The sequence below is a fragment of the Symphalangus syndactylus genome, chromosome 16, assembly GCF_028878055.3.
Source record: "Symphalangus syndactylus isolate Jambi chromosome 16, NHGRI_mSymSyn1-v2.1_pri, whole genome shotgun sequence".
In the NCBI taxonomy this organism is placed as follows: Eukaryota; Metazoa; Chordata; class Mammalia; order Primates; family Hylobatidae; genus Symphalangus; species Symphalangus syndactylus.
The window spans coordinates 62,042,681-62,069,836 of record NC_072438.2 but is presented as its reverse complement, the minus strand read 5'-3'; the positions used below and the strand labels follow the sequence as shown (position 1 = coordinate 62,069,836).

The following is a 27,156-nucleotide window of genomic DNA, read 5'->3' as shown; positions in this document are numbered from 1 at the left end:
CATGCTCTTACTCTTGAGGCTTTGCAGTACCACTTGTCTTATTGTTAATGCCTCAGAGAAATTAATCTTGTTGCAATGTGAAACGTAGATTGGAGTGGGACTGACTAGAGGTAGAAGAGGTTAAAAGACTGAGATGATCAAGGTAAAAGATTATGACAGGTAGCTACAACTAGCACAACAGGTGTGGGGCAAGGTGCTGAGAGTGAAAGAGAACAAAGAACTAAGGTAACCTAGTAGATCTTGAGAAAGTTGTCAATCATTATAAGCCTCAGCTTCATCGTAAAATATGTATGTATGGTACTACCTCACAGGGCTGTTTTTTGGATTTGAACTACTATATTAGATACACATTTGTCATTCATTCAGTTCATTCAGCAAATATTTATTATGTTCTTCTCTCAGGCCAGTCAGTGTTCTCCATGCTGGGGATAGAAACTGTCTTCCCTGGTGGGATTTAATCCCAGTGAGGGTGGAAAGTGACAATGCTATGGAGAAATATAGGAAAGGAGAATAGAAGTGTTGGAGAGGTTGCAGTGTTGAGTTTTCAGGATTGGCATCTCTGAGTCAGTAGCATTTGAATAAAGAAGGATTGGAGAGGATAATTATGTGTGTGTCTCAGGGAAGGGCATTTCAGCAAGGGGGCACAGCCAGAAGAAAGATCTCAAAGTAGGAGCATGCTTTTCCTCACTCAATGAACAGCAGGCAGGTGGTGGAGTGGGCACAGAGTGAGCGAGGAGACTGGTATGAGACCAAATCCCACAGACAAGACAGTGAAATCTAACCAACCATTGCCAAAGACTTTGGCTTTCACTTGGAGTGAGGTAGGAAGCCTTTGGAGGGTTTTAGATGATGAGTGATGTGATCTAATGTAAGTGTTAGGATAATCACTGTGTCAGTTCGCTTGAGGATTGCATGGAGAATAGACTGGAGGGGGACAAAGACCAAAGGAGTACAGTGGGGAGACGAGTGAAACAAGAAGAATGAAAATGGATAATGGCTAGGACCAGGTTATAGTGGTGCAGGCAGTGAGACATGGTTGGATTCTGTTATATCTTGAAAGTACAGCTGACGGAATGTGGATTAGTGAGGAAAATATGAGCCAAGGACAAGTTCATTGTTTTTATCCTGAGCAACTAGAGGAATTGAGTCCTCATTAACAGAGATGGAAAGGAGGAAAGGAGAGCAGGTTTTGGAGAGGAAGAGCAACGGTTTGTTTGGGGGTATATTAAGTTTCAGATATTTTTAAAATATCTCACAGGAGTTGTCAGTATAGCATGTAGATTTATGTATAGAGGTAAAGGAGAGGTCATTATTATGCCTGTAATGGTATCTCACAGGGGGTCATTATTATGCCTGTAATGGTGGTACCAAGCCTTTTCCAGAAGGACCTTGTCTCATATCCTCTATTTTTCAAATGCAGCATAAGTAATAAGTTATAGAAAATCGTCCATTAAAAACAATTTTATAGTTTGATCACTTTAAACGGTTAAGCTTTGATTATCAGGATTCCTGAAACTCCAACAAATCCAGAAGGGTGAGGAATTATTGCCATTATATCGGCATATGTAGTTTGGCCATTTTGCACATTCTTTCAATTTAATTTTCAAAATGTAGTTATGATTCATCAAATTTTGACTCTCCCTGTTTTTAAAAAGGTGGTGTTGACCCCACAGAGGGCAACAGTATGCTCCTCCACCATAAGGCCTGTTTTCACTGTGGGTGCACACAAGAGCTTCCTTCTTTGGCCACCAGATTTGACAGCCAGTAAGAGCTCCTCACTGTGTATATTTGTAAAGTTATCTCCAGTCAACCCTAGGGATGCACACTTTGCAACACTCTAGGTGGCCTTCTATATATATGGCAGAAAAAGAAAGTAAATTTTACTCTGTATCTGCAAGTGATTTTCAAAACCCTCAGTAATGAGATCCAACGAGCAATAATTTACCAGGAACTATCTAGAATATAAATTTAGACATAGTTCCTAGCTTTGGAATCCATATTTTTCTTCATCAGCCTCTGAGAAATTGTGGTATTTGAGGTCCTACTAAGCAGAATGCAACAAATTTTCCTTGGACTGTAGAGTATATCAATAGAACCTGAGGAAAACAATGTTTCAAGTTGTTCATGTGACAGTTAAGAAAAAGACAGAAAACACCGAATCGTCACCATTTATGAGACTAGCATAATGCCTTCTTCCTTCTTATGTCAGAAGAAAATATCACATGTGGATAGGAAGACCTCAAAGCTAGGGAGCATTAGCAGAGTGTGCAGGAAGATTGTACGAGAAGATTGAAGAAGAGTGAAAAAGGATAATGGCTAGGACCAGGTTATAGTGGTGCAGGCAGTGAGATATGGTTGGATTCTGTTATATCTTGAAAGTACAGCTGACGGAATATGGATTAGTGAGGCAAAGATGAGTCTTTCAGGGAACAATACAGAAATGAGGTAAACGAGGTCCCTGCACCCAGGCCATACATAGTTGCAAGAAAAAAGATTTCTCTACCCCTAGTTCTGAAGCAGCCCCATGTCTAAATTCTGTAGTTCTTTCTGACTCTCTGTTTTTTCAGTTTCAAGTGAAAATGAATTCCTTTGCCAAAATCCCGATGCATTTATGATATCAGAGCAAAAAGAAATATAAAACATGGCAGATCTTGAAAATAGTGATCAGATTTTTTACTCCAAAACGAATTTTTGTAAGGGCTTATTTAAAAGTTAAAAACAAGTCATCCTTGAGTTAAAAAAAAAAAAGTTACTCTCTTATAAAGTGAAAGTTATAATAAGAAAAATATTGGAAGAAATAAGAGCATGAAAGATCAAAAATGTAGAAAGTAATTTGGTCTTCTGAGAAGAATGCCTTCCATTACTATTAAATTGTGTCTCTCTGTGTACTAATGCTCTGTTGAATTGCACAGTGCAACCAGATCCACCCATTGCCCTCAACTGGACTTTACTGAACGTCAGTTTAACTGGGATTCATGCAGATATCCAAGTGAGATGGGAAGCACCGCCCAATGCAGATATTCAGAAAGGATGGATGGTTCTGGAGTATGAACTTCAATACAAAGAAGTAAATGAAACTAAATGGAAAATGGTAAGATGTTGCTACACCTTACACTTTGACTTTTCTTTCTGTTTCATCAAATTCTCTCTCATTTATCATTAGACTTTCCTTTGACCTAATACCACATGTTCATGCTGTATGCTCCATAATTTCTTATTTGAGAAAACATTATTTAATCCGTAAAATATTATCTTGAAATTCTGTAAGGCAGGAGATGCTTATGTATATATGGAGGCCTGTGGAAGGAAAGGTAAACTATTTCTCCATTCATTCTTGCTGTCCAGTTTAACTTTAGAGTAAAATTATAGACTGGCCACTTAGCTGTCTTTGGGGATGTGGATAAAAATGGGAAAGTTTGTGATCAAGTCAGCAGTGACTATGGCCAAATATTTTCCAATGATTTCGGTTGCTGCTACTCAAAAGACTCCCATTAAAACAAATTCATACGTGTCTACAGGAAAACAGAGGGAGGGAATTTGTCTCTTAGAGGTTTCAGAAGGATGTTTTGTTACATACCTCAGAGAAGAATCAAGCTGAGATTCTTATGTAGGCAATTAGAGAGCATGGTACCAGTTGACCTCTGAATCCCTCTCTTCCTTACCAAGCATATGGAACTCAGCATTTTGATAAATTTCACATGGCACATAACAAGAGGAAGAACAGGAGTATCATGCTGCTCCCAATATAACTAATTCTAAATCTGTCTAACCACAGCCACAGCCACAGCCAAGCCAAGCAGTTTCTGGCCACTCATCAGGTGATGCCCAGCAGCCTGGCACAGATCACTCCCAGAATTTTGAGACACCAGGACATTCAGTGAGCCACTGAAAAAGATGCCAATTTTGTCATTAGAGGAAAGTTAAGTTTGGAGGAATTTGAGTAGTTACAATATGGGGCTTTGAGGCTCTATTTTCTGAATCATTTTAATTTAGATATCTGTTCTGTAACTTGGTACAAATAAAATGCCTGGTTGGATGCTAAGTCAAACAAGACTGTCTAAATCCAAGCTACAATCAAACATTATTTAACAACAGGTACTGAAATAACTACTATGCAGAAGGCACTGTGCTAAATACCTGAGGTGGCCGTTCTCAAAGTGGGAACCACAGACCCTTGAGGGTCCCTGAGACCCTTTCAGGGAGTTCAGTACTATTTTCACAATACACCAAAATATTATTTTATTCACTATGTTGAAATTTAACTTAATGGCACAAAAGCAATGCTGGAAACACTGCTGGCACCTTAGCATGAAGCAAGGCAGTAGGATCAAATTTTACTAATAGTCATGCACTCCCGGTGAAGAAGGAGGAAAAAGCCAGTTTCACGTATGAAGTTGTTGATGAAGCTGTAAAAATTGTTAATTTTACTAAATCTCGACCTTTGAGTACACAGCTTATTAATATTCTGTGTGACGCATGGGAATTACACATTAAGCATGTCTGCTGCATATTGAGGTATTGTATTTGTCTTGAAGAAAAGCGCTTAAATGACTGAGTTGCCAGCTGAACTAGTCGCTTTTATTGCTTGGAGCACCATTTTTACTTGGAAGAGCAACTGATAAACTGGCAGATGGTTATTCATATTTGAATTGGCAAACATTTCTCAAAAAATAATGAGGCGAGCTTGTTGTTTCAAGAAAAAACAACTGACAGTATTTTTTTGCAGTGGAAAAAATTTGACTTTTCAAAGCAATTCATTTTGCCTTTTTGGAAAATTTGTGTCTCCAACCGTGAGCTTGATAGTGTCTTAATATTTGAAGACTTTTCTTGAAGAGATTGATGGTGATATTAATGAAAGTGACTTAATTATATTGTGTAATAAAATGTATGAACATTTAGAAAAATCTACAACTCAGTGAATCAATATTTTCCAAATGACTAATACATGATGTAATCAAATCATGCATGGGGAAATGATCCATTCAAAGTACTAGATAGAATGGTGAATTTTTTTAATGATCAAAAAATTTTTTGTATATTTATTGTGTACAATATATTTTTTTGAAATATGGATACATCGTAGAGTGGTTCTATCACACTAAGTAACACATGCATTACCACACATACCATTTTTGTGTGTGTTGAGAACACTTAAAATCTACTCAGAGTTTTTCAAAATGCAATACATAAGCATTAACTATAGTCACCATTTTGTACAATAGATTTCTTAAACTCATTCCTACTAACTGAAAATTTTAATTCTTTCATCAATATCTCCTTAACTCTGCACCCTGCCCACAACCCCTGATAACCACCATTCAACTCTCTACTTCTGAGTTCAACTTTTTTATATTCTGCATATAAGTGACATTATGTGGTATTTGTTTTTCTGTCTCTGGATCATTTTTCTTAATATAATATCCTCCAGGTTCATCCACGTTGTCACAAGTGACAGGATATCCTTCTTTTTTTAAGGCTGATAGCATTCCATTGTACATACTACCACATTTTCTTTTTTTTTTTTTTTCCAATCTGTATGTCTTTTATTTACTTTTCTTGTCTTTTTTTTTTTATTATTATACTTTAGGTTTTAGGGTACATGTGCACAATGTGCAGGTTTGTTACGTATGTATCCATGTGCCATGTTGATTTCCTGCACCCATTAACTCGTCATTTAGCATTAGGTATATCTCCTAATGCTGTCCCTCCCCCCTCCCCCCACCCCACAACAGTCCCCGGAGCGTGATGTTCCCCTTCCTGTGTCCATGAGTTCTCATTGTTCAATTCCCACCTATGAGTGAGAACATGCGGTGTTTGGTTTTTTGTCCTTGCGATAGTTTACTGAGAATGATGTTTTCCAGTTTCATCCATGTCCCTGCAAAGGACATGAACTCATCATTTTTTATGGCTGCATAGTATTCCATGGTGTATATGTGCCACATTTTCTTAATCCAGTCTATTGTTGTTGGACATTTGGGTTGGTTCCAACTCCTTACTATTGTGAATAGTGCCACAATAAACATACGTGTGCATGTGTCTTTATAGCAGCATGATTTATAGTCCTTTGGGTATTACCCAGTAATGGGATGGCTGGGTCAAATGGTATTTCTGGTTCTAGATCCCTGAGGAATCGCCACACTGACTTCCACAATGGTTGAACTAGTTTACAGTCCCACCAACAGTGTAAAAGTGTTCCTATTTCTCCACATCCTCTCCAGCACCTGTTGTTTCCTGATTTTTTAATGATGGCCATTCTAACTGGTGTGAGATGGTATCTCACTGTGGTTTTGATTTGCATTTCTCTGATGGCCAGTGATGATGAGCATTTCTTCATGTGTTTTTTGGTTGCATAAATGTCTTCTTTTGAGAAGTGTCTGTTCATGTCCTTTGCCCACTTTTTGATGTGGTTGTTTTTTTCTTGTAAATTTGTTGGGGTTCTTTGTAGATTCTGGATATTAGCCCTTTGTCAGATGAGTAGGTTGCAAAAATTTTCTCCCATTCTGTAGGTTGCCTGTTCACTCTGATGGTAGTTTCTTTTGCTGTGCAGAAGCTCTTTAGTTTAATTAGATCCCATTTGTCAATTTTGGCTTTTGTTGCCATTGCTTTTGGTGTTTTAGACATGAAGTCCTGGCCCACGCCTATGTCCTGAATGGTATTGCCTAGGTTTTCTTGTAGGATTTTAATGGTTTTAGGTCTAACATTTAAGTCTTTAATCCATCTTGAATTAATTTTTGTATAAGGTGTAAGGAAGGGATCCAGTTTCAGCTTTCTACGTATGGCTAGCCAGTTTTCCCAGCACCATTTATTAAATAGGGAATCCTTTCCCCATTTCTTGTTTTTGTCAGGTTTGTCAAAGATCAGATAGTTGTAGATATCTATGTCTCTGTTGTGGTACCAGTACCATGCTGTTTTGGTTACTGTAGCCTTGTACTATAGTTTGAAGTCAGGTAGCGTGATGCCTCCAGCTTTGTTCTTTTGCCTTAGGATTGACTTGGCGATGTGGGCTCTTTTTTGGTTCCATATGAACTTTAAAGTAGTTTTTTCCAATTCTGTGAAGAAAGTCATTGGTAGCTTGATGGGGATGGCATTGAATCTATAAATTACCTTGGGCAGATATACTACCACATTTTCTTTATCCACTTATCCATTAATGGAACATAGGTTGATTCTATTTCTTGGCTGTTACAAGTAATGAACATGGGAGCCCAGATATTTCTTCAACATACTGATTTCATTTTCCTTGGATATATACTTAGTAGTGGAATAATATAATGGATCACATGGTAGTTCTATTTTTAATCTTTTGAGGACGCTTCATATTATTACACTCCCACCAATAGTGTGCAAGGGTTCCCTTTTGTCCACATTCTCACCAACACTTGTTATCTCTTCTTTTTTGAAAATAGCCATCCTAACATCTTTGTGCACTCTATGCCTTCTGTGAGCTGATAGCTCATTGTGGTTTAAATTTACATTACCCTGATGATTAAAGATGTTAAGCATTTTTCATATACCTGTGGGCCATTTCTGTATCTTCTTTTTAAAAATTTATATTCAGGTCCTGTGCCCATTTTTTAATTGGGTTATTTATTTTCTTGCTATTGAATTGTTTTAGCTCCTTATATATTTCAGATATTAACCTCTTATCAGATGTATGCAAATATTGTCTCCCATTCCACAGAGTGTCTCTTTACTCTGTTGATTGTTTCCTTGGCAGTGCAGAAGCGTTTTAGTTTCATGTAATCCCATTTATCTATTTCCACTTTTGTTGCCTGTACCCAATGGAGTCATATCCAAAAAATCATTGCCCAAACCAATGTCATGGAGCTTTTTCCTATATTTTCTTCCAGTAATTGTACAGTTTCAGGTTTTACATTTAAGTCTTTAATTGATTTTAAGTTTATTTTTGTATATGAGGTAAAATAAGGGTATAATTTCATTCTTCTGCATATGGATGTCCAATTTTCCCAACAACATTTAAAGACAGAGTCCTTCCCTTACTTTGTAGTCTTAGCACCTTTGTGATAAATCAATTTACTGTAAATGTGTGGATTTATTTCTGAATGCTTTATTCTTTTACATTGGTTTATGTCATTTTTATGCCACTACCATGCTGTTTTGATTACTATAGCTTTGTATTATGTTTTGTGGTTGGTAGAGTGATGATTTCATCCTTGTTCTTCTTGTTCAAGATTGCCTTGGCTATTCATAGTCTATTGTGGTTGCATATAAATTTTAGAATTGCTTTTTCTATTTCTGTGAAAAATGACGTTGGAATTTTGATAAGGATTGCATTGAATCTGTAGATTGCTTTAGGTAGTAGGGACATTCGAACAATATTAATTCTTCTAATCCATGAACATGGGCTATCTGTTCATTTATTTGTGTTGTCTTCATGTTTTACAGTTTTCAGCGTACAGATCTTTCACCTCCTTGTTTAAATTTATTTCTAGGTCTTTTATTTTTATTTTTATAGATATTGTGAAAGGGATTTTTTTATTTCTTTCTCGGATTGTTCCTTATTAGTGTATAGAAATGTTACTGATTTTTGTATGTTGACTTTGTATCCTGCAGCTTTACTGAATTTGTTTATCTGTTCTAGCAATTTTTTGTTGAAGTCTTTAGGGTTTTCTGTATATAAAATCATGTCATCTGTAAGCAAGGACAATTTAACTTTTTCCTTTTCAATTTTGGATGCCTTTTATTTCTCTCTCTTGCATAATTGCTCTGACTAGGATTTTGAATCGAGTAGAATAGAGTAGAGGAGTTACATTGAATAAAAGTGGCAAGAGTAAGCATCTTTGTCTTGTTCCTCATCTTAGAAGAAAAGCTTTCTACATTTCACTGTTTATTATGATGTGAGTTTGTTATATATGGCCTTTATTGTGTTGAAATACATTCCTTCTATATCTAATTGTTAAGAGTTTTTATCATGAAAGGATATTGAATTTTGACAAGTGCTTCTTCTGTATCTATTGAGATGGTTCCATGGTTTTCTTCTTGGTTCTAGTAATGTGATGTATTATGTTTATATATTTGTGTGTGATGAACCATCCTTGCATCCCTGGGATAAATCCTACTTGATCATGGAGAATGTTCCTTTTAGTGTGCTTTTGAATTAGTTTCCTAGTATTTTGTTTAAGATTTTTACATCTGTATTTATCAGAGATATTAGCCCATAATTTTCTTTTCTTGTAGTGTCCTTTCATGGTTTGGGTATTAGGGTAATGCTAGCATCAAGAAATAGTTTGGAAGTATCCCCTTTTCTTCCACTTTTTGGAAAAGTTTAAGAAGGATTGGTGTTCCAGTGAAGCTTCCAGTGAAGCTGTCAGGTCCTGGGCTTCTCTTTGATGACAGACTTTTTATTACTGATTCAATCTCCTTACTTATTATTGGTTTATTAGATTTTCTATTTCTTCAAGAAAGTCTTAGTAGGTTGTTGTGTGTAGGAATTTATTCATTTCTCATGCATATAATTTTTCAGAATGGTCTCTCTTGAACATTTGTGTTTCTATGGTATTGGTTGTAATGTCTCCTCCTTCATTTCTGATTTTGTTTTTAATTTGGGCCTTCTCTCTTTTTTCATTACTTAGTCTAGCTAAAGGTTGGTTGATTTTGTTTATCTTTTCAAAAAAACTTGTTTCATTAATCTTTTCTACTGTTTTAATGTGCTAACTCAAAAGCACATTAAAAGGATCATTCTCCATGATCAAGTAGGATTTACCCCAGGGATGCAAGGATGGTTTATCACACACAAATACGTAAACATAATACATCACATTACTAGAACCAAGAACAAAACTATGGAACCATCTCAATATTTTCTATTCTCTATTTCATTTATTTCTGTTCTGATCTTTATTATTTCCTTCCTTCTGCGAACTTTATGCTTAGTTTATTCTTTTTCTGTTTTCTTCAGGTAAAATGTTAGGTTATTAATTTGAGATCTTTGTTTTCTGATGGAGGCATTTATTGCTATGAACTTCCATTGCTCTCAGAATGACTTTTACTGTATTCCTTAAGGTTTGGTATGTTGTTTGCATTTTTGTCTCAAGACATTTTTGCTTTTATTTTTTAACTATTATTTTAGGTTCAGAGGTAGATGTGCAGGTTTGTTATATAGGTAAATTGCATGTCACAGGGGTTTACCATACAGATTATTTCATCACCCAGGTAATAAGCATAGTACCCAGAAGGTAGTTTTTTTATCTTTGCCTTCCTTCCACCCTCTACCCTCCAGTAGGCCCTGGTATCTATGGTTTCCTTCTTCGTGTCCATGTTTTCTCAATGTTTAGCTCCTACTAATAAGTGAGAATATGTGGTATTTGTTTTTCTGTTCATGCATTAGTGTGCCTAGCATAATGGCCTCCAGCTCCATCCATGTGACTGCAGAAGACATGATCTTGTTCTTTATTATGCCTGTATAGTATTCCATGGTGTACATATACCACATTTCCTTTATCCATCCTACCATTTTCTTTATTCCATGTCTTTGCTATTGTGGATAGTGCTGTGATGAACATACGCATGCATGTGTCTTTATGGTAAAACGGTTTATATTCCTTCAAGTATATACCCAATAACGGGATTGCCGGGTCAAATGACAATTCTGTTTTAAGTTCTTTGAGAGGTTGCTAAACTGCTTGCCACAATGGCTGAACTAATTTGCATTATTACCAGCAGGGTATAAGTGTTCCCTTTTCTCTGCAACCTCACCAGCATCTGTTATTTTTTGACTTTTTGATAATAGCCATTCTGACTGCTGTGATGTAGTATCTCATTATGGTTTTGATATGCCTTTCTCTAATTAGTAGTAATGTTGATCATTTTTTCTTACACTTGTTGGCCCATGTTTGTGTTCTTTTGAAAAGTGTCTGTTTATGCCTTTTGTCCATTTTTTAATGGGACTGTTTGTTTTTGGCTTGTTGATTTAAAGTTCCTTATAGATTCTGGAAATTAGAGCTTTGTCAGATGTATAGTTTGCAAATATTTTCAGCCATTCTATAGATTGTCTGTTTTTTCAGTTGTTTATTTTGTTGTGCAGAAGCTCTTTAGTTTAATTAGATCCCATTTGTCTATTTTTGTTTTTGTTGCAACTGTTTTTGGCATCTTTGTCATGAAACCTTTGCTAAGGCCTATGTCCAGAATGGTATTTCCTAGGTTTTCTTCTAGGGTTTTTATAGTTTGGAGTTTTGCATTTAAACCTTTAATCCATCTTGAGTTGATAGTTGTACACGTTTAAAGGAAGGGGTCCAGTTTCAATCTTCTGCATATAACTAGCCAGTTACCCAGCACCATTTATTAAACAGTGTTTTCCTCATTTCCTGTTTTTGTCAACTTTGTCAAATATTAGTTGGTTGTAGGTATGAGGCTTTATTTTGGGGTTCTCTATTCTGTTTCATTGATCTATGTGTCTTCTTTTTTAACCAGTACCATACTGTTTTGGTTCCTGTAGCCTTGTAGTATAATTTGAAGTCAGGTAATGTGATGCCCCTGGGTTTATTCTTTTTAGTTAGGATTGCTTTGACTATTTGAGCTGTTTTTTGCTTCCATATGAATTTTACAATTGTTTTTTCTAATTCTGTGAAAAATTACATTGATAATTTGATATGTATTGCATTGAATGTGTAGATTGGCTTGGGCAGTATGGTCATCTTAACGATATTGATTCTTCTAATCCATAAGCATGGAATGTTTTTCCATTTGCGTTATCTGTCATTTTCTTTCATCAGTGTTTTATAGTTCTACTTATAAAGATATTTCACCTCCTTTGTTAAATGTATTCCTAGGTTTCTGTGTGTGCATGTGGCTATAATAGGCTATTTTAACCTGATAACAATTTAACTTCCTTGCATAAAAAACTCTATGCTTTTACTCCACATACCCCCCCCACACACACATTTTAAATTTTCGATGTCACACTTACATCTTTTTATATTGCATATTTCTTAACAAATTATTGTACCTAGTATTATTTTTAATAATTTTATCTTTTAACCTTCATTCTAAAATAAAAGTGATTTGCATATTACCATGAAAATGTTAGACTACTTTAAAATGGAATGTGTACTTACTTTTACTAGTGAGTTTTATACTTTCATATGTTTTTATGTTACTCATTAGCCTCCTTTTCTTTCAGCTAAACAGCTCCCTTTAGCAGTTCTTGTAAGATAGGTCTGTTGGTGAGGAATGGTTAATTTTAATACAACAAAGTACAAAAAGTTCATTGGTAGAGTTTCAGGTTTCATATTTCCACTAACCTGTAGGAAACTATCATTTGAGTTTTAGTCTATTGTTAAACAGAAATGTTCACAATTATGTGAAAAGTTTATTAAAATAGTCCTCGTTTTCCTCATTATTTATCTGTGTGAGGCCAGGTTTTATTCATTTACTTCAACGAAAATAGCACATTCTAATAAATTTAATTCAGAAGCAGTTATAATTAAGTCTGACATTAAATAAATTTGCAAAAATGTAAAACAGTGTCACTCTTCTCACTCTATTTTTTGTTGTTTGGGAAAGTACAATAATTTTTATGAAAATATATTATTTTAACAAAATCAATTTATTATTTTCATTTTAAAAATTAAGATTTTAAAATTTTTTCATTTCAATTTCTAATACTGTAAATTGTAATAGGTATAACCCAACTAAACCAAACTCTTTAGGATTCTCAAATTTTTAAGAGTGTATGTTCTCACTCATAGGTGGGAATTGAACAATGAGAACTCATGGACACAGGAAGGGGAACATCACACTCCGGGGACTGTTGTGGGATGGGGGGAGGGGGGAGGGACAGCATTAGGAGATATACCTAATGCTAAATGACGGGTTAATGGGTGCAGGAAATCAACATGGCACATGGATACATATGTAGCAAACCTGCACATTGTGCACATGTACCCTAAAACCTAAAGTATAATAATAAAAATTAAAAAAAATAAAAAATAAAAAAAAGAGTGTAAAGGAGTCTTGAAATAAAAGAGTTAAACAACCTAGAAATAAACAAAGATATGAATCAGCATGTTAGCATTCATCAATTCAGTTACCATCATTTCATCCCTAAAAGCCATGGCATATAGTTTACATCTCACTGAACCACCACTTTGAAACTCCCACCCTGCGCCAGGTACTTGTGAGCATGTAACTTTGTTAATCAACTGTTCAGGGCTGTATCCCAACATGGCTTTGTTGCCCTTTTCATGGCACCTCTGCTAAATCTCATTAGGTAGACCAAAGGGGTCAGTTAACTTTTTCTTTATACCTTTTATTTATGGTATTTATAAGTTGGGTAATTTTCAAAGGTCTTGGACAAAGACCAGGGGCTTATCTATAATAATTTATTTATCTCTTGAAGAAACAAACAATATAATTGGTTATGAAGCACAGGCATCATAAGCAGAAAACAGATTTATAAGTAAAGGGGGAAAACCTAATCTGTGTTGCTTGCATCAGGAATTCATGTTACCATTTGGCAATATGAATTTGCCTAGTAGTGTGCTTTTTATTTTCCCCCCCACAGGATCTTGCTCTGTCGCCAGGCTAGAGTACAGTGGCCCAATCTCGGCTCACTGCAACCCCCACCTCCAGAGTTCAAGTGATTCTCGTGCCTCAGACTCCTGAGTAGCTGGGATTACAGGCGCAAGCCACCACACCCAGCTAATACAGCTAATTTTTGTATTTTTAGTAGAGACAGGGTCTCATCATGTTGGCCAGACTGGTCTCGAACTCCTGATCTCAGGTGATCCACCAACCTCGGCCTCCCAAAGTGCTGGGATTATAGACATGAGCCACTGTGCCCAGCCGCCCTTTTTAGTAAATACATTTTGCATGACCATGTAGTTGTTTACAGCTATTTATCTAGTAAACCAATAACTTACAGTTTTTTAAAGGCTTAATGGATAGCATGGAATTATTCATGATATCTGTGCCATATCTTGAGCACCCATTACATACCTGATATTGTACTGGGCTTTGGAAATGAAAAATAATGAGTAATCTTGGGGAATTTACAATGTAACATAGAAAGCTGCGTATAACTAAATTCACAAAATGAAATATAATTAGTAATAGAAGAAGTATATTATCTGGCAGAGTAGAGTGGGGAAAAGTACCAGCAAAGACTTAGCATACCAGCTCTCCTCGATACTTGCACTTAGACTTGGATGAGAAACAGTTCCCTGCACAGGCAGATGACAGGGTTAGGTATGATAGGAGCCACGTAAGTAGGAGCCACTCGAAATCTGAGCTTGGTGTGGCTTGTGTGAAGGGTTGAGGGAATATGAAGAGAGGACCACGACTTGAATCACTGAGGGCCCTTTTTTGATCCATTAGTGAAATCTTTAAAGAAATTGTATTGGTGACAATAACAGAGAAATAAGGGCTTTGAGGATGAAACATAGGCTTTTAAAAAAAAAACTTAAGAAAACATAATAAAGTGAGTTCAGTATTCAGTGTCCTGCCTTAAAGAAAGCATTTTAGGCATGCAAATATCCCATATATTCAGAGGCTTCTATAAAAAATACAAACAAACCCTGTCATATACACACGAGGCAAAAAAAGATACTTTGTGAGTAGAAACTAATTGAGGTAAAAGAAAAACTTGTTTTAGAAGCTGAAGGCCCAGCTGCTGACTTAATAAAACAAATTATGAGAATTTTATTTATGTGAAAATCCATGCTGTTGAAAAAGCGAGTGTTTAAAGTTTTCTATAAACAGGAACAAGGTGTTCTACCAAAAAAAATGTATGAAAAGCACATTGAATACCTGCTTTGAGTATTTGACTTGGAGGAAAATACCATCACTAGTTGAGTCTACCTCTTTGATAGCAATATGTGTTAAAAGTCTAACAGTCTCACTCTACCCCTCCCTGAGAAGGTAAAGGAATATCCTGACCTTAAGGGTTGTGAGACTTACCAAAGAACTCCTGTGACTTTTCTTTGCAGATTTTAAATAGCAAACTATTTTGTGGTGGCTTTAAGCCTTCCAGAACAAGCAGATTAGGTATGTAGCTCCTTTTAATAAAAGTATTTGGAAGTTCAATAAAGGCAATTATGATTTTTCTAGGACCTTTTCCAATTCTGTGATTTTGTGAATGACTACCCAGAATTTCCATCAAACACTGATATACAACTTGCTATGGCTACAATTTATTTTGGTGTGAAAACATGTTTGTTTTTTTGTTCTTATGTCTCCCTTCATACAAAAGTTTAATATCCCAGATATGTAGGCATATAGTTCTGCCATTCATAGTAATTCTAATATGCTTTAATCTTATTAACTATCTGGAAGACTAATGCACAGTTACAGCTGCATTTCTTTAAGCAAGTCTATCATATCTTTGGGTTTATACCAAACTAAATTTGTGAACTATTATCCATTTACAAAATGATTTTTTACATCAATCTTCCTTTAAATAGAAAATGCTCACGATGCATTTTAAAATATTATCTACTTTATAAAAATCCATTCTGAATACAAATGGGAGAATGCCTGTAGTGTTCATTGCATTGAGTTGTTGACTCTTTAGCCAATATGCGTTTATATTTTGTCTTGAAAGATGGACCCTATATTGTCAACATCAGTTCCAGTGTACTCATTGAAAGTGGATAAGGAATATGAAGTGCGTGTGAGATCCAAACAACGAAACTCTGGAAATTATGGCGAGTTCAGTGAGGTGCTCTATGTAACACTTCCTCCGATGAGCCAATTTACATGTGAAGAAGGTAAAAGAAATAAAAGATTAAAATAGCAGCTAACCTGGCTTTTGTCAATATAATAGTTGATTCACCCCGCACTGGTAGTGTGTTGTCCAAATCAAAATATATTAGCATCAGATATCAGGGTGAGAGACCTTGAGCTCACTATCTGTAACAGAGATTGTTCATTGCAAAAGCAGAAGGAAGATTTAGTTTCCAAATTTTTCATTCAGGAAAAGTCCAGGGGGCAGGTGGAAGTTTAGAGACAGGAATTTGTTGGCAATCTCTGGATGGTAGAATTCAGATGACTCTTTTCTTTATATATTTTTGTATTTCTAAAATTTTCTACAGTAAGTTTGTTTTGAATTTATAATCAGGAAAAAAAGCTGTACTGATGGTTAGGGAAGAAAATATGTATCTATATGGATGGATAGATATGTGGCATCCAAGAGGAAACCCAATATTGAGTCAGCATAGGTAGTCAACAGCAGGTGCATACGGTTTTAGAAAGTGGAGGTGTGGCTTTTACCTAGAGGAATGCCTAATAAGTACTGTGGCAGTCATACTTAAAGGAGACGTGGAACATTTGAAAACCCTATGTAGGAGAATCACAACAATGATTAAAGTTTTTAAAAATGGGACCTATGAATTTAGAATAAAAGAATTAAAACTTTTAGATACAGAAATAAAGAAAACTGATTAATAATGAGCAGAAAGTATAGAGTATTATTATTCTCAAATGGGAATTGGCTCTATTCCATCTTCATTGAAAACAGAAGTTTACAGGGCTATATGTTTGTTAACAAAACAACCACAAGCTACATAGAAAATAAATTTATATTTCTGCATTTACTACACAGGTAGAATCTCATGATACTAAATAGCACTAGGATAAAAATTTCTATAGCACCATTTTCTCTAAACTCTAGTTAACTGAATTCTTGTTTCCAAACTATTTGATATTATGCAATTCTGGTCTTAAAAGTAGGATAGTTATACACCCTTAGGCTTAGTGTAGTGGCATTTAATTCACTTAACATATATTTTTTAAACTGTCCTTTCCTTCTATTACTAACAAAAAAAGAAGCTCGAACTTTATGTTATTTTCCTGAATATGTCACTGATATGAAATTATAGACACTACAAGACAAAAAATGATTTTTTCTCCCCCACCAATTCTTTAAAATTCTTACAATATCTCCCTAGGGGATTTTAATAACTTATTAAATAAGAAAAGACTATTTCAGCATAAAGGCCTACATTTTAAATGGCAATGTTAAGGTAAATTTCATCTGTCATTTTTAGGAAAAAGTGGTTAGCCTCTGCCTCTGTGGTAAGAATACTGGGTACCAACAGCAAAGTAGCTGGCAGGTACTCAATCTTAAGGAATGAAATAGAAGTTTTACAAACAGCTTCCCCCAAGTCTCATACAAAGTATACTGAAACCTGAAGATGGGAGCCTCAGTAGTGATCTGTCAATTTTATGTATATAATATACATGAGATATATTTATTATATTTTAATAATTTAATTAATTGATATAAATATGTATATTTATAGCTGTAAAATATATGTTATTTGTGTCTAAGAAGTTTCTGTCATGATTTATCAATAAAAACTCTGCCTTCATCTTTTTGGCAAATCTTCAATCTGGAGGCTAAGAAAATCACCACACTTAAAAAAAAAAATAGAAAAGAAACCAGCGGGCATTATTTAGGTAGTGTGTCAATAAGCAACACTTTTTTCCTGGAGCTGAAACATTTATGATACTCCCTGGAAACATAGTATGCTTGAAACAGATTGTTTGTTTTCATAAAACACACATTGATTTTGAACTATATGCTGTTTCTTTATTTTGAAGTTTTTTTTTTAATGTGAGGAGATTTGAAAAGTGGACAGAGATGTTCATAAAACAGAAAAAACTAAGTCATTGCATTCTGTTTCAGTGGTTATCAAGAGAAATCACTGACTTTATTAGATGAATACAAATTATGAATTTTTTGTGAAAAGGGAAAGGGAAATGGAAACTGTGCTTCAACTATTTGTAATTCTGAGAGCGAAATATTCTTGTGTGTTTCAGATTTCTACTTTCCATGGCTCTTAATTATTATCTTTGGAATATTTGGGCTAACAGTGATGCTATTTGTATTCTTATTTTCTAAACAGCAAAGGTAGGTGTGAAGTAGTATTCTTTGGTATTTTTTCCAGTTGTTTAGATTTCCATATGTGTTTCTATTTGTTATTTGATATTTTCTTTGTCAAATTATGAGTGGAAATTTTAGTTAACCTAGTAAACTTTTATCTCCAGTTATATATTTACCATTCATATAAAACTCAATTTGTTGTATTTATCATAGACAACTTAGAGGTTTAGATTCTATCTGGAGACTTGTACAGGACATTAAGAGGCTTAGGCTGGTGACTATGCATACCTTGTGATATGTACCTCTTTATCCAAGAGCTAGCTAGCTCTTCCCCTCAAGTCCTCCACAAGTTGACCCATTCATTCCAGCACTTCAAAGTATCACTGAGCCTTTGGCTGAGCCTGATACAGTCCTTATATGCAGACAATTTTTTTTTTCCTTGAGACGGCGTCTCACTCTGTTGCCCATGCTGGAGTACAATGGCGCAATCTTGGCTCACTGCAACCGCCGCCCCCCAGGTTCAAGTGATTCTCCTGCCTCAGCCTCCCGAGTAGCTGGGATTACAGGCACTCACCACCATGCCTGGCTAATTTTTCTGTTTTTTTAGTAGAGACAGAGTTTCGCCACGTTGGCCAGGCTGGTCTTGAACTCCTGATCTCAATATACAGGCAAATTTAAGTGGCAAACTACCCAGGTAGATAATTAAGTCTAAGAAAACTTTTTTTAGACTTCATATGATGGTGATTTCAAGTAAATTCAGGTTTAATTTAAATTATTTGGATATTTATGATTTTGTGTTTCACCTGCATTTATAAACACATCTAAAAGTCTTTAAAAGTGTAAAGAGATTCCATTCCACTTTCTCTTGGATTCAAAGGTCTTGAGTTCCAGTTATCATTTTGCCATTGCTGTTTGACCTCGTTTGAGTCCCTTAATCTCTCTTGGCCTCCATATTCTTGTGGTTAATAAGAGGGTAAGGGTTATATAATCTTTAAATTTTCCTTGAGCTATGATATATATTATTTATATTATTCTGTTTTTCTTCCTGATAGAAACTCACTACACACTACAGGAAATTTTTTTTAACAAAATATGGGAAAAATGATTGGTACTGATTGCCAGTGTCTTCCATTTAAAGTTTTTTTGTTTGTTTGTTGTTGTTTTTCTTTGTTTTGTTTTGTTTTGTTTTGAGACAGAGTCTTGCTCTGTCACCCAGGCTGGAGTCTGGGGAGTGCAGTAGCTCAATCTCAGCTCACTGCAACCTCCGCCTCCCGGGTTCAAGCGATTTTCCTGCCTCAGCCTCCAGAGTAGCTGGGATTACAGGCATGCGCCACCAAGCCCAGCTAATTTTGTATTTTTAGATACAGTTTCACCATGTTGGTCAGACTGGTCTCGAACTCCTGACCTCAGGTGATCCGCCTGCCTCAGCCTCCCAAAGCTCTGGGATTACAGGCGTGAGCTGCTGCGCCTGGCCCCATTTAAGGTATTTTTAAAGTCCCAATGGTTAATCTTGCTGCTTCTCCTAGAATTAGGGTGACTAACACTCCCAGGTTGCCTAGAACTCTCCTGGTTTTCAGCAATGCAAGTCCTGTGTGCCAGGAAATCCCTCAGTTCCAGGTAACCAAGACAGTTGGTCCCCTTACCTAGAATTGAAAATAGCTTCTCCAGCTGAAGCCAAGAGGCATCTATAAATCAAAATGAGATCTATGTTAATATATTTTAAAAGATTTTAATTTGTTTTTTAAGGTAGTATAGCACTTGTAAACTTCAAAATAGAATTTTATTAGGAAGAATAATTATTGTGACGCTAGATTTCCAGAGTGTCAAGCATGCTAAAGGTCTAACTGAATGCAGAAAGGGTTACTTTCAGTAGCACTTCATGTCCAATTTTATAATATAAACCAATTGGAAAGTAAAATTCATTCTGAATTCCATTTTGCACCTAACTTTCTGACAACATTCCTGTTTTCCAAAAAAGCAGCTATCATAAATCACAACACAATTTTCTGTTGTTTCAGGAAAATAAATAAATACATTTTTAGAATTTTAATTTGTGTATTTAAGTAATGCCAACAACAAAAGATCCAAATTATTCTGTTGATTAATTTCAGTTTATTAATCTATATATTTGGTGGGAAAATTTATACATAACTTCAGTAGATAAACTCACGAGGTATGTAAAGTAATTAGCTCTTAGTATTAGCTGTGAATTTCTAGGCATTGTGAAGGCCAAGTCAATTTGTTATGTTGTTTAGTTATATTAGTTAACAATATTAGGAAGAAAAAATTATCCTCTCAAAAAGTAGGATTTCCAAGAAAACATATTACTTCTAATACAGTGCTTTTTATAAATAACGAAATTCTTAACTATAATATTTAGTCAAAATCACCAAATTCTACAATTGATTTGAAATCTTTATAGCTCTCCCAAATTTCCTTCACTAAATTGAATTTTCTGTAGGAAAGAATTAACTTTTTTTCATTTGCACATTAAAAACCCTTATCATTGTCTACATTTGCATGTTCTACTGAAAGTGGGAAATAGTAGCAAATATTTGTCAGCAAGTATGGACAGAACATATAGTTCCAACAATTAAATTGATACTGCAAAGAATGAGATTTTTCCTAGAACTGTAGGGATGTAAAGTGGCGTCAGGTCCCACACGCCTTTGAAATTTTCTGAGTCCACAATTCATTATCCAACCCACTTCACTCTGCTTTAATCCAGTTAATTGAGTCAACTCTAGCAAAATTTATAATTTTATTTGTATCTGATACAACATCACAAACATAGTTTCAAGTCAGGCTGTTGTTATACTGGTTCCTACCACACAACCCTCCCAGCCTTTGCGCTGTTACCAATTGAGGAAAGAAATAACTGAATCAGCCTAAAATAGAACTTCCAAACCAGTAGCCAAATTCAGCCTACAGATTCATATTTTGTTATTTTATTTTAATTAGTTTTGATTTCAGAGTGAAGATTTTCCTACAAAGTGTTTGTAAAATAGAGAATTTTCACACAAAAATCCACATTTGGGGATTATCTTTTAAAAAATGAAAAATGTAGTGAAACTGAACAAGGTAGCATATGCTGCAGCAGACAACCAGCTGTCCTATTTGGGATTGGCTCACATTCTTTAATTTGCCACCATCCTCATTCCTCCTAATGACTTTGCAACTGGCTTGCTTTATTCATCTGCATGACCTGCTTGGGCCCCTTAGATTTACGGTCTGCCACTGTGGCATAAGGTCACTACAACCCCTAGAAAACCACTAGCACATGCCTTTATGCATCATCCTATTCAAAAAGGAAAAGCACGTCACAAAGTCAAACATCAGCCATTTGGAAACCTTTGCTTCCTGTAATTAGAGTTATGTTCCACCTTTTTATGTTTTTGAGAATTTGAAATATCAATTTCGAGATGCAGAATCAAAAAAAAAAAAAAACAGCGAAACGGTAGCATGACGCAAAGAACCTGGGTTTTGGTTTGGAGTCAGGTTCTCTGGGTTTGAGCCCCAACTGTGCCAACTATGAGTGCATGATTTGAACATGTTCCTTAATTTTCCAAGTTTTTGCACAGAAATATCATCTGCCTCCCTGGGAGTCATAAGGATTAAGTGAAATGTTTAGTGCAGGGGTCACAAACTTATTTCATAGAGTCAGAGTGCATTTTTAGGCTTTTCAAGCCATACAGTCTCTATCACAGCTACTCAACTCTGCCACTGTGGCATGAAAGTGGCCATAAACAATGCGGAAATGAATGAAGATGCTTGTGTTCTCATAAAACTATCTACACAAACAGATGACAGGCCAGATTTGGCCCACAGACCTTAATTTAGTGACCCATAGTTTAGTGCAAAGTATATCCCACAGTGTCTGATTTATCAGAAGCACTAAAAAATGATAGTAGTTATTATTAATAATTTGTATTGCTTATTTCTAGATCTGTAATTCATCAGTAACAATTTGCCTTAACATTTGCCCCACTGAGTAGTAGAGGCTACTTAATGCAATTTATAAAATGGAATTTTGCTTATTCCTTGGATTGGGTAAAATAGCAAGTGGAAATACTGAGAAAATGTATTCCTTATGGAATGGACTAGACTGACCATTCACACTGAGTGGAATAGCAACTGATATCCAAAAATCCAGTTACCACCTCTTCATGACAGCGTCATCTCTGAATAGGCAGGAGTTTTTTTTTAAATTAAATGAATTGTTTGGAATAATCTCTGAGCCTGTTTCCAGTGCTATAATTTGATTTTAAAAAATAAACTCCAGGCCAGATACGATGGCTTATAGCATATAAATCCAGCACTTTGGGAGGATGGGGCGGGAGGATTGCCCTGAGGCCAGGAGTTCCAGACAGCTCAGGCAATGACTAGAGCAAGACTCCATTACAAAAAATGAAACAACAAAAATTAGCACATCCTGTAGTTCTAGCTACTTAGGAGGCTGAGGCAAGAATATCGCTTGGCCCAGGAGTTTGAGGCTGCAGTGAATTATGCTTGCACCACTGGACTCCAATGTGGGCAATAAAGTAAGACCCTGTCTCAAAAAGTTTTAAAAAAAAATTAAAAACACCATAAACTCCAATTACACTATTAATTGTACAAAATAGATATATGATTTATTCATTTTTATGACCAAAAAATAATTTAAAGATTTGGAACAAAAAATGTAAATGCATCCTAGAATTGTATATATAAACCCATACTGATTAGTTAGAGATAGTTCAAATTATAGTCTGTCCCATCTGAAATGAATCCTGTAGTAAAACCCTGGTTAATAAGATCATGTTAGATAATTTCATAATTAATATGAACTATATGGCTAACCTACCCAAGTCTACCCTTTGTCAAGGGTACAAGTAATCCTGGCTCCATGTGGATTGACTCTTTTTTCTTTCTTTCTTTTCTGTACAAATTACTGATGAGATGTACACTAGAATTGCCTTATAGCTGAAATGGAAATCAGCTTCAGGTGAAATTAAATTTCTTTCTTTCAAATACTAAATCTAGCTGAAAATAAAAAGCATTAAGAAAAAAGGATTGTGGGAAAACCACATTTTCTTTTAATAGACTTCAGATGAGGCTTTTTGGGTTTTTTAGTTGTTGTTCTTTTTTTTCCTTCTACAGTTTTTCTTTCTCATTTATTGTCTAATATTTTCTTCTGTTTCTCCTATTCCAATTATATAAAGTACCAGAATATTTGGAAAAAGTAATAGTATTGCCAATATTTTATTTCTATCTTTTGCTATAATTGAGAATATGTAGCTTTTAAGATGTCAAAACCAAAATTTTATATGTTTTCAAGGATTAAAATGCTGATTCTGCCCCCAGTTCCAGTTCCAAAGATTAAAGGAATCGATCCAGATCTCCTCAAGGTAACTAATAATTTTATCTAAATTGTAGCTAGTACTAATTAACACCTGAAGACTCCTGTCATATGTTGAAGGTTTTCTGTAAGCTATGTATATCACATTCAATTTTCTTGTATCTTGTCTCCTGGAGAAAATTTTTTTAAATATTCTATCTCTTAAAAATAAGAAAATGTCATGTGTATTTAAAAAGTTACACACTAATTTATGTTTTGTTATATGTTTTCTTACTGTTGTTCTTATTGTAACCATAGTTAATCTCTGAACATTATTTGCTAATTCATTTAATTATTATGAGTTTCTTTTCATAGATCTTCATTTTCTTTCTATTTTCTAGGAAGGAAAATTAGAAGAGGTGAACACAATCTTAGCCATTCATGATAGCTATAAACCCGAATTCCACAGTGATGACTCTTGGGTTGAATTTATTGAGCTAGATATTGATGAGCCAGATGAAAAGACTGAGGGATCAGACACAGACAGACTTCTAAGCAGTGACCATGAGAAATCACATAGTAACCTAGGGGTGAAGGATGGCGATTCTGGACGTACCAGCTGTTGTGAACCTGACATTCTGGAGACTGATTTCAATGCCAATGACATACATGAGGGTACCTCAGAGGTTGCTCAGCCACAGAGGTTAAAAAGGGAAGCAGATCTCTTATGCCTTGACCAGAAGAATCAAAATAACTCACCTTATCATGATGCTTGCCCTGCTACTCAGCAGCCCAGTGTTAACCAAGCAGAGAAAAACAAACCACAACCACTTCCTACTGAAGGAGCTGAGTCAACTCATCAAGCTGCCCATATTCAGCTAAGCAATCCAAGTTCACTGGCAAACATAGACTTTTATGCCCAGGTGAGCGACATTACACCAGCAGGTGGTGTGGTCCTTTCCCCGGGCCAAAAGAATAAGGCAGGGATGTCCCAGTGTGACATGCACCTGGAAATGGTCTCACTCTGCCAAGAAAACTTCATTATGGACAATGCCTACTTCTGTGAGGCAGATGTCAAAAAGTGCATCCCTGTGGCTCCTCACATCAAGGTTGAATCACACGTAGAACCAAGCTTTAACCAAGAGGACATTTACATCACCACAGAAAGCCTTACCACTACTGCTGGGAGGCCTGGGACAGCAGAACATGTTCCAGGTTCTGAGATGCCTGTCCCAGACTATACCTCAATTCATATAGTACAGTCCCCACAGGGCCTTATACTCAATGCGACTGCCTTGCCCTTGCCTGACAAAGAGTTTCTCTCATCGTGTGGCTATGTGAGCACAGACCAACTGAACAAAATCATGCCTTAGCCTTTCTTTGATTTCCCAAGAGCTACGTATTTAATAGCAAAGAATTGGCTGGGGGCAATAATGTTTAAACCAAAACAATGTTTAAACCTTTTTTGGGGGAGTGACAGAATGGGGTATGGATTCTAAAATGCCTTTTCCCAAAATGTTGAAATATGATGTTAAAAAAATAAGAAGAATGCTTAATCAGATAGATATTCCTATTGTGCAATGTAAATATTTTAAAGAATTGTGTCAGACTGTTTAGTAGCAGTGATTGTCTTATTATTGTGGGTGTTAATTTTTGATACTAAGAATTGAATGGCTATGTTTTTAATGTATAGTAAATCACGCTTTTTGAAAAAGCGAAAAAATCAGGTGGCTTTTGCTGTTCAGGAAAATTGAATGCAAACCATAGCACAGGCTAATTTTTTGTTGTTTCTTAAATACAAAACTTTTTTATTTAAAAAATTAAATTAAAACTAGAGGCGAGAAATTTAAACTATAAGCAAGAAGGCAAAAATAGTTTGGATATGTAAAACATTTATTTTGACTTAAAATTGATAAAGATATTTTTAATAATTTAGACTTCAAGCATGGCTATTTTATATTACACTACACACTGTGTACTGCAGTTGATATGACCCCTCTAAGGAGTGTAGCAACTACAGTCTAAAGCTGGTTTAATGTTTTGGCCAATGCACCTAAAGAAAAGCAAACTAGTTTTTTACAAAGCCCTTTTATACCTCCCCAGACTCCTTCAACAATCCTAAAATGATTGTAGCAATCTGCGTTATTGGAACATAATTGTTTTATCTGAATTTTTAAACAAATATTTGTTAATTTAGAAAACTTTAAAGCGTTTGCACAGATCAACTTACCGGGCACCAAAAGAAGTAAAAGCAAAAAAAGAAAACCTTTCTTCACCAAATCTTGGTTCATGCCAAAAAATAATACATGCTAAGGGAAGTAAAAATCATAGCTTGTTCATACTGACCAAGATGATTAAGTGCTGCAGTTGCACGCGGAGTGAGTTTTTTAGTGCATGCAGGTGGTGAGAGATAAGATCTATAGCCTCTGCAGCGGAATCTGTTTACACCCAGCTTGGTTTTGCTACATAATTATCCAGGAAAGGAATAAGGTACAAGAAGCATTTTGTAAGTTGAAGCAAATCGAACGAAATTAACTGGGTAATGAAACAAAGAGTTCAAGAAATAGGTTTTTGTTTCACAGCCTATAACCAGACACATACTCATTTTTCATGGTAATGAACAGAACATAGACAGAAGAAACAACGTTTTCAGTCCCCACAGATAACTGAAAATTACTTAAACCACTAAAAGAAACTTTCTTTCTCACTAAATCTTTTATAGGATTTATTTAAAATAGCAAAAGAAGAAGTTTCATCATTTTTTACTTCCTCTCTGAGTGGACTGGCCTCAAAGCAAGCATTCAGAAGAAAAAGAAGGGACCTCAGTAATTTAGAAATTATTTTGCAATCCCTTAATATCCTAAACATCATTCATTTTTGTTGTTGTTGTTGTTGTTGAGACGGAGTCTCGCTCTGTCGCTAGGCTAGAGTGCAGTGGCGCGATCTTGGCTCACTGCAATCTCCACCTCCTACAGATTCAAGCGATTCCCCTGCCTCAGCCTCCTGAGTAGCTGGGACTACAGGCACGCACTACCATGCCAGGCTAATTTTTTTGTATTTTAGCAGAGACAGGGTTTCACCATGTTGGCCAGGATGGTCTCAATCTCCTGACCTCGTGATCCGCCTGACTAGGCCTCCCAAAGTGCTGGGATTACAGGTGTGAGCCACCGCGCCCGGCCCTAAACATCATTCTTAAGAGCATTGGGATATCTCCTGAAAAGGTTTATGAAAAAGAAGAATCTCATCTCAGTGAAGAATACTTCTCATTTTTTAAAAAAGCTTAAAACTTTGAAGTTAGCTTTAAATAGTATTTCCCATTTATCACAGACCTTTTTTAGGAAGCAAGCTTAATGACTGATAATTTTAAATTCTCTTTCTTGCAGGAAGGACTATGAAAAGCTAGAATTGAGTGTTTAAAGTTCAACATGTTATTTGTAATAGACGTTTAATAGATTTTCTGCTACTTTGCTGCTATGGTTTTCTCCAAGAGCTACATAATTTAGTTTCATATAAAATATCATCAGTGTAGAACCTAATTCAATTCAAAGCTGTGTGTTTGGAAGACTATCTTACTATTTCACAACAGCCTGACAACACTTCTATAGCCAAAAATAGCTAAATACCTCAGTCAGCCTCAGAATGTCATTTTGGTACTTTGGTGGCCGCACAAGCCATTATTCACTAGTATGACTAGTTGTGTCTGGCAGTTTATATTTAACTCTCTTTATGTCTGTGGATTTTTTCCTTCAAAGTTTAATAAATTTATTTTCTTGGATTCCTGATAGTGTGCTTCTGTTATCAAACACCAACATAAAAATGATCTAAACCACTCTGTATACTGTGAATTATCATTGTAAGCACAGCTTAGCACCACTGGATCAAATACATCAGCATTGGGTATGGAGATTTTTATGTGCTCTGGGATATAGAGAGGGAAACATATCCCCCTTCCTTTATTTTTTGAGGAGACAAAAGCCCAACTCAGAAATATCCCACT

At 35.6% G+C, this 27,156-nt stretch overlaps 1 protein-coding gene across 5 annotated transcripts in view; it reads left to right on the top strand.

The window, feature by feature from the left end:
- The window catches only part of GHR (growth hormone receptor), a 313,780-nt gene extending 286,846 nt beyond the window's left edge, over positions 1-26,934 (top strand). For all 5 annotated transcript variants that reach the window (XM_055245826.2, XM_063619527.1, XM_063619526.1 and 2 more), the window contains 5 exons: positions 2,913-3,091; positions 15,560-15,725; positions 17,779-17,869; positions 23,160-23,229; positions 23,561-26,934. In XM_055245826.2, coding sequence (XP_055101801.1) covers positions 2,913-3,091; positions 15,560-15,725; positions 17,779-17,869; positions 23,160-23,229; positions 23,561-24,532 — 1,478 coding nt within the window. In that variant the 3' untranslated portion in view covers positions 24,533-26,934. The remainder of the gene's footprint in view (positions 1-2,912; positions 3,092-15,559; positions 15,726-17,778; positions 17,870-23,159; positions 23,230-23,560) is intronic.
- The last annotated feature ends 222 nt before the right edge of the window (positions 26,935-27,156 follow it).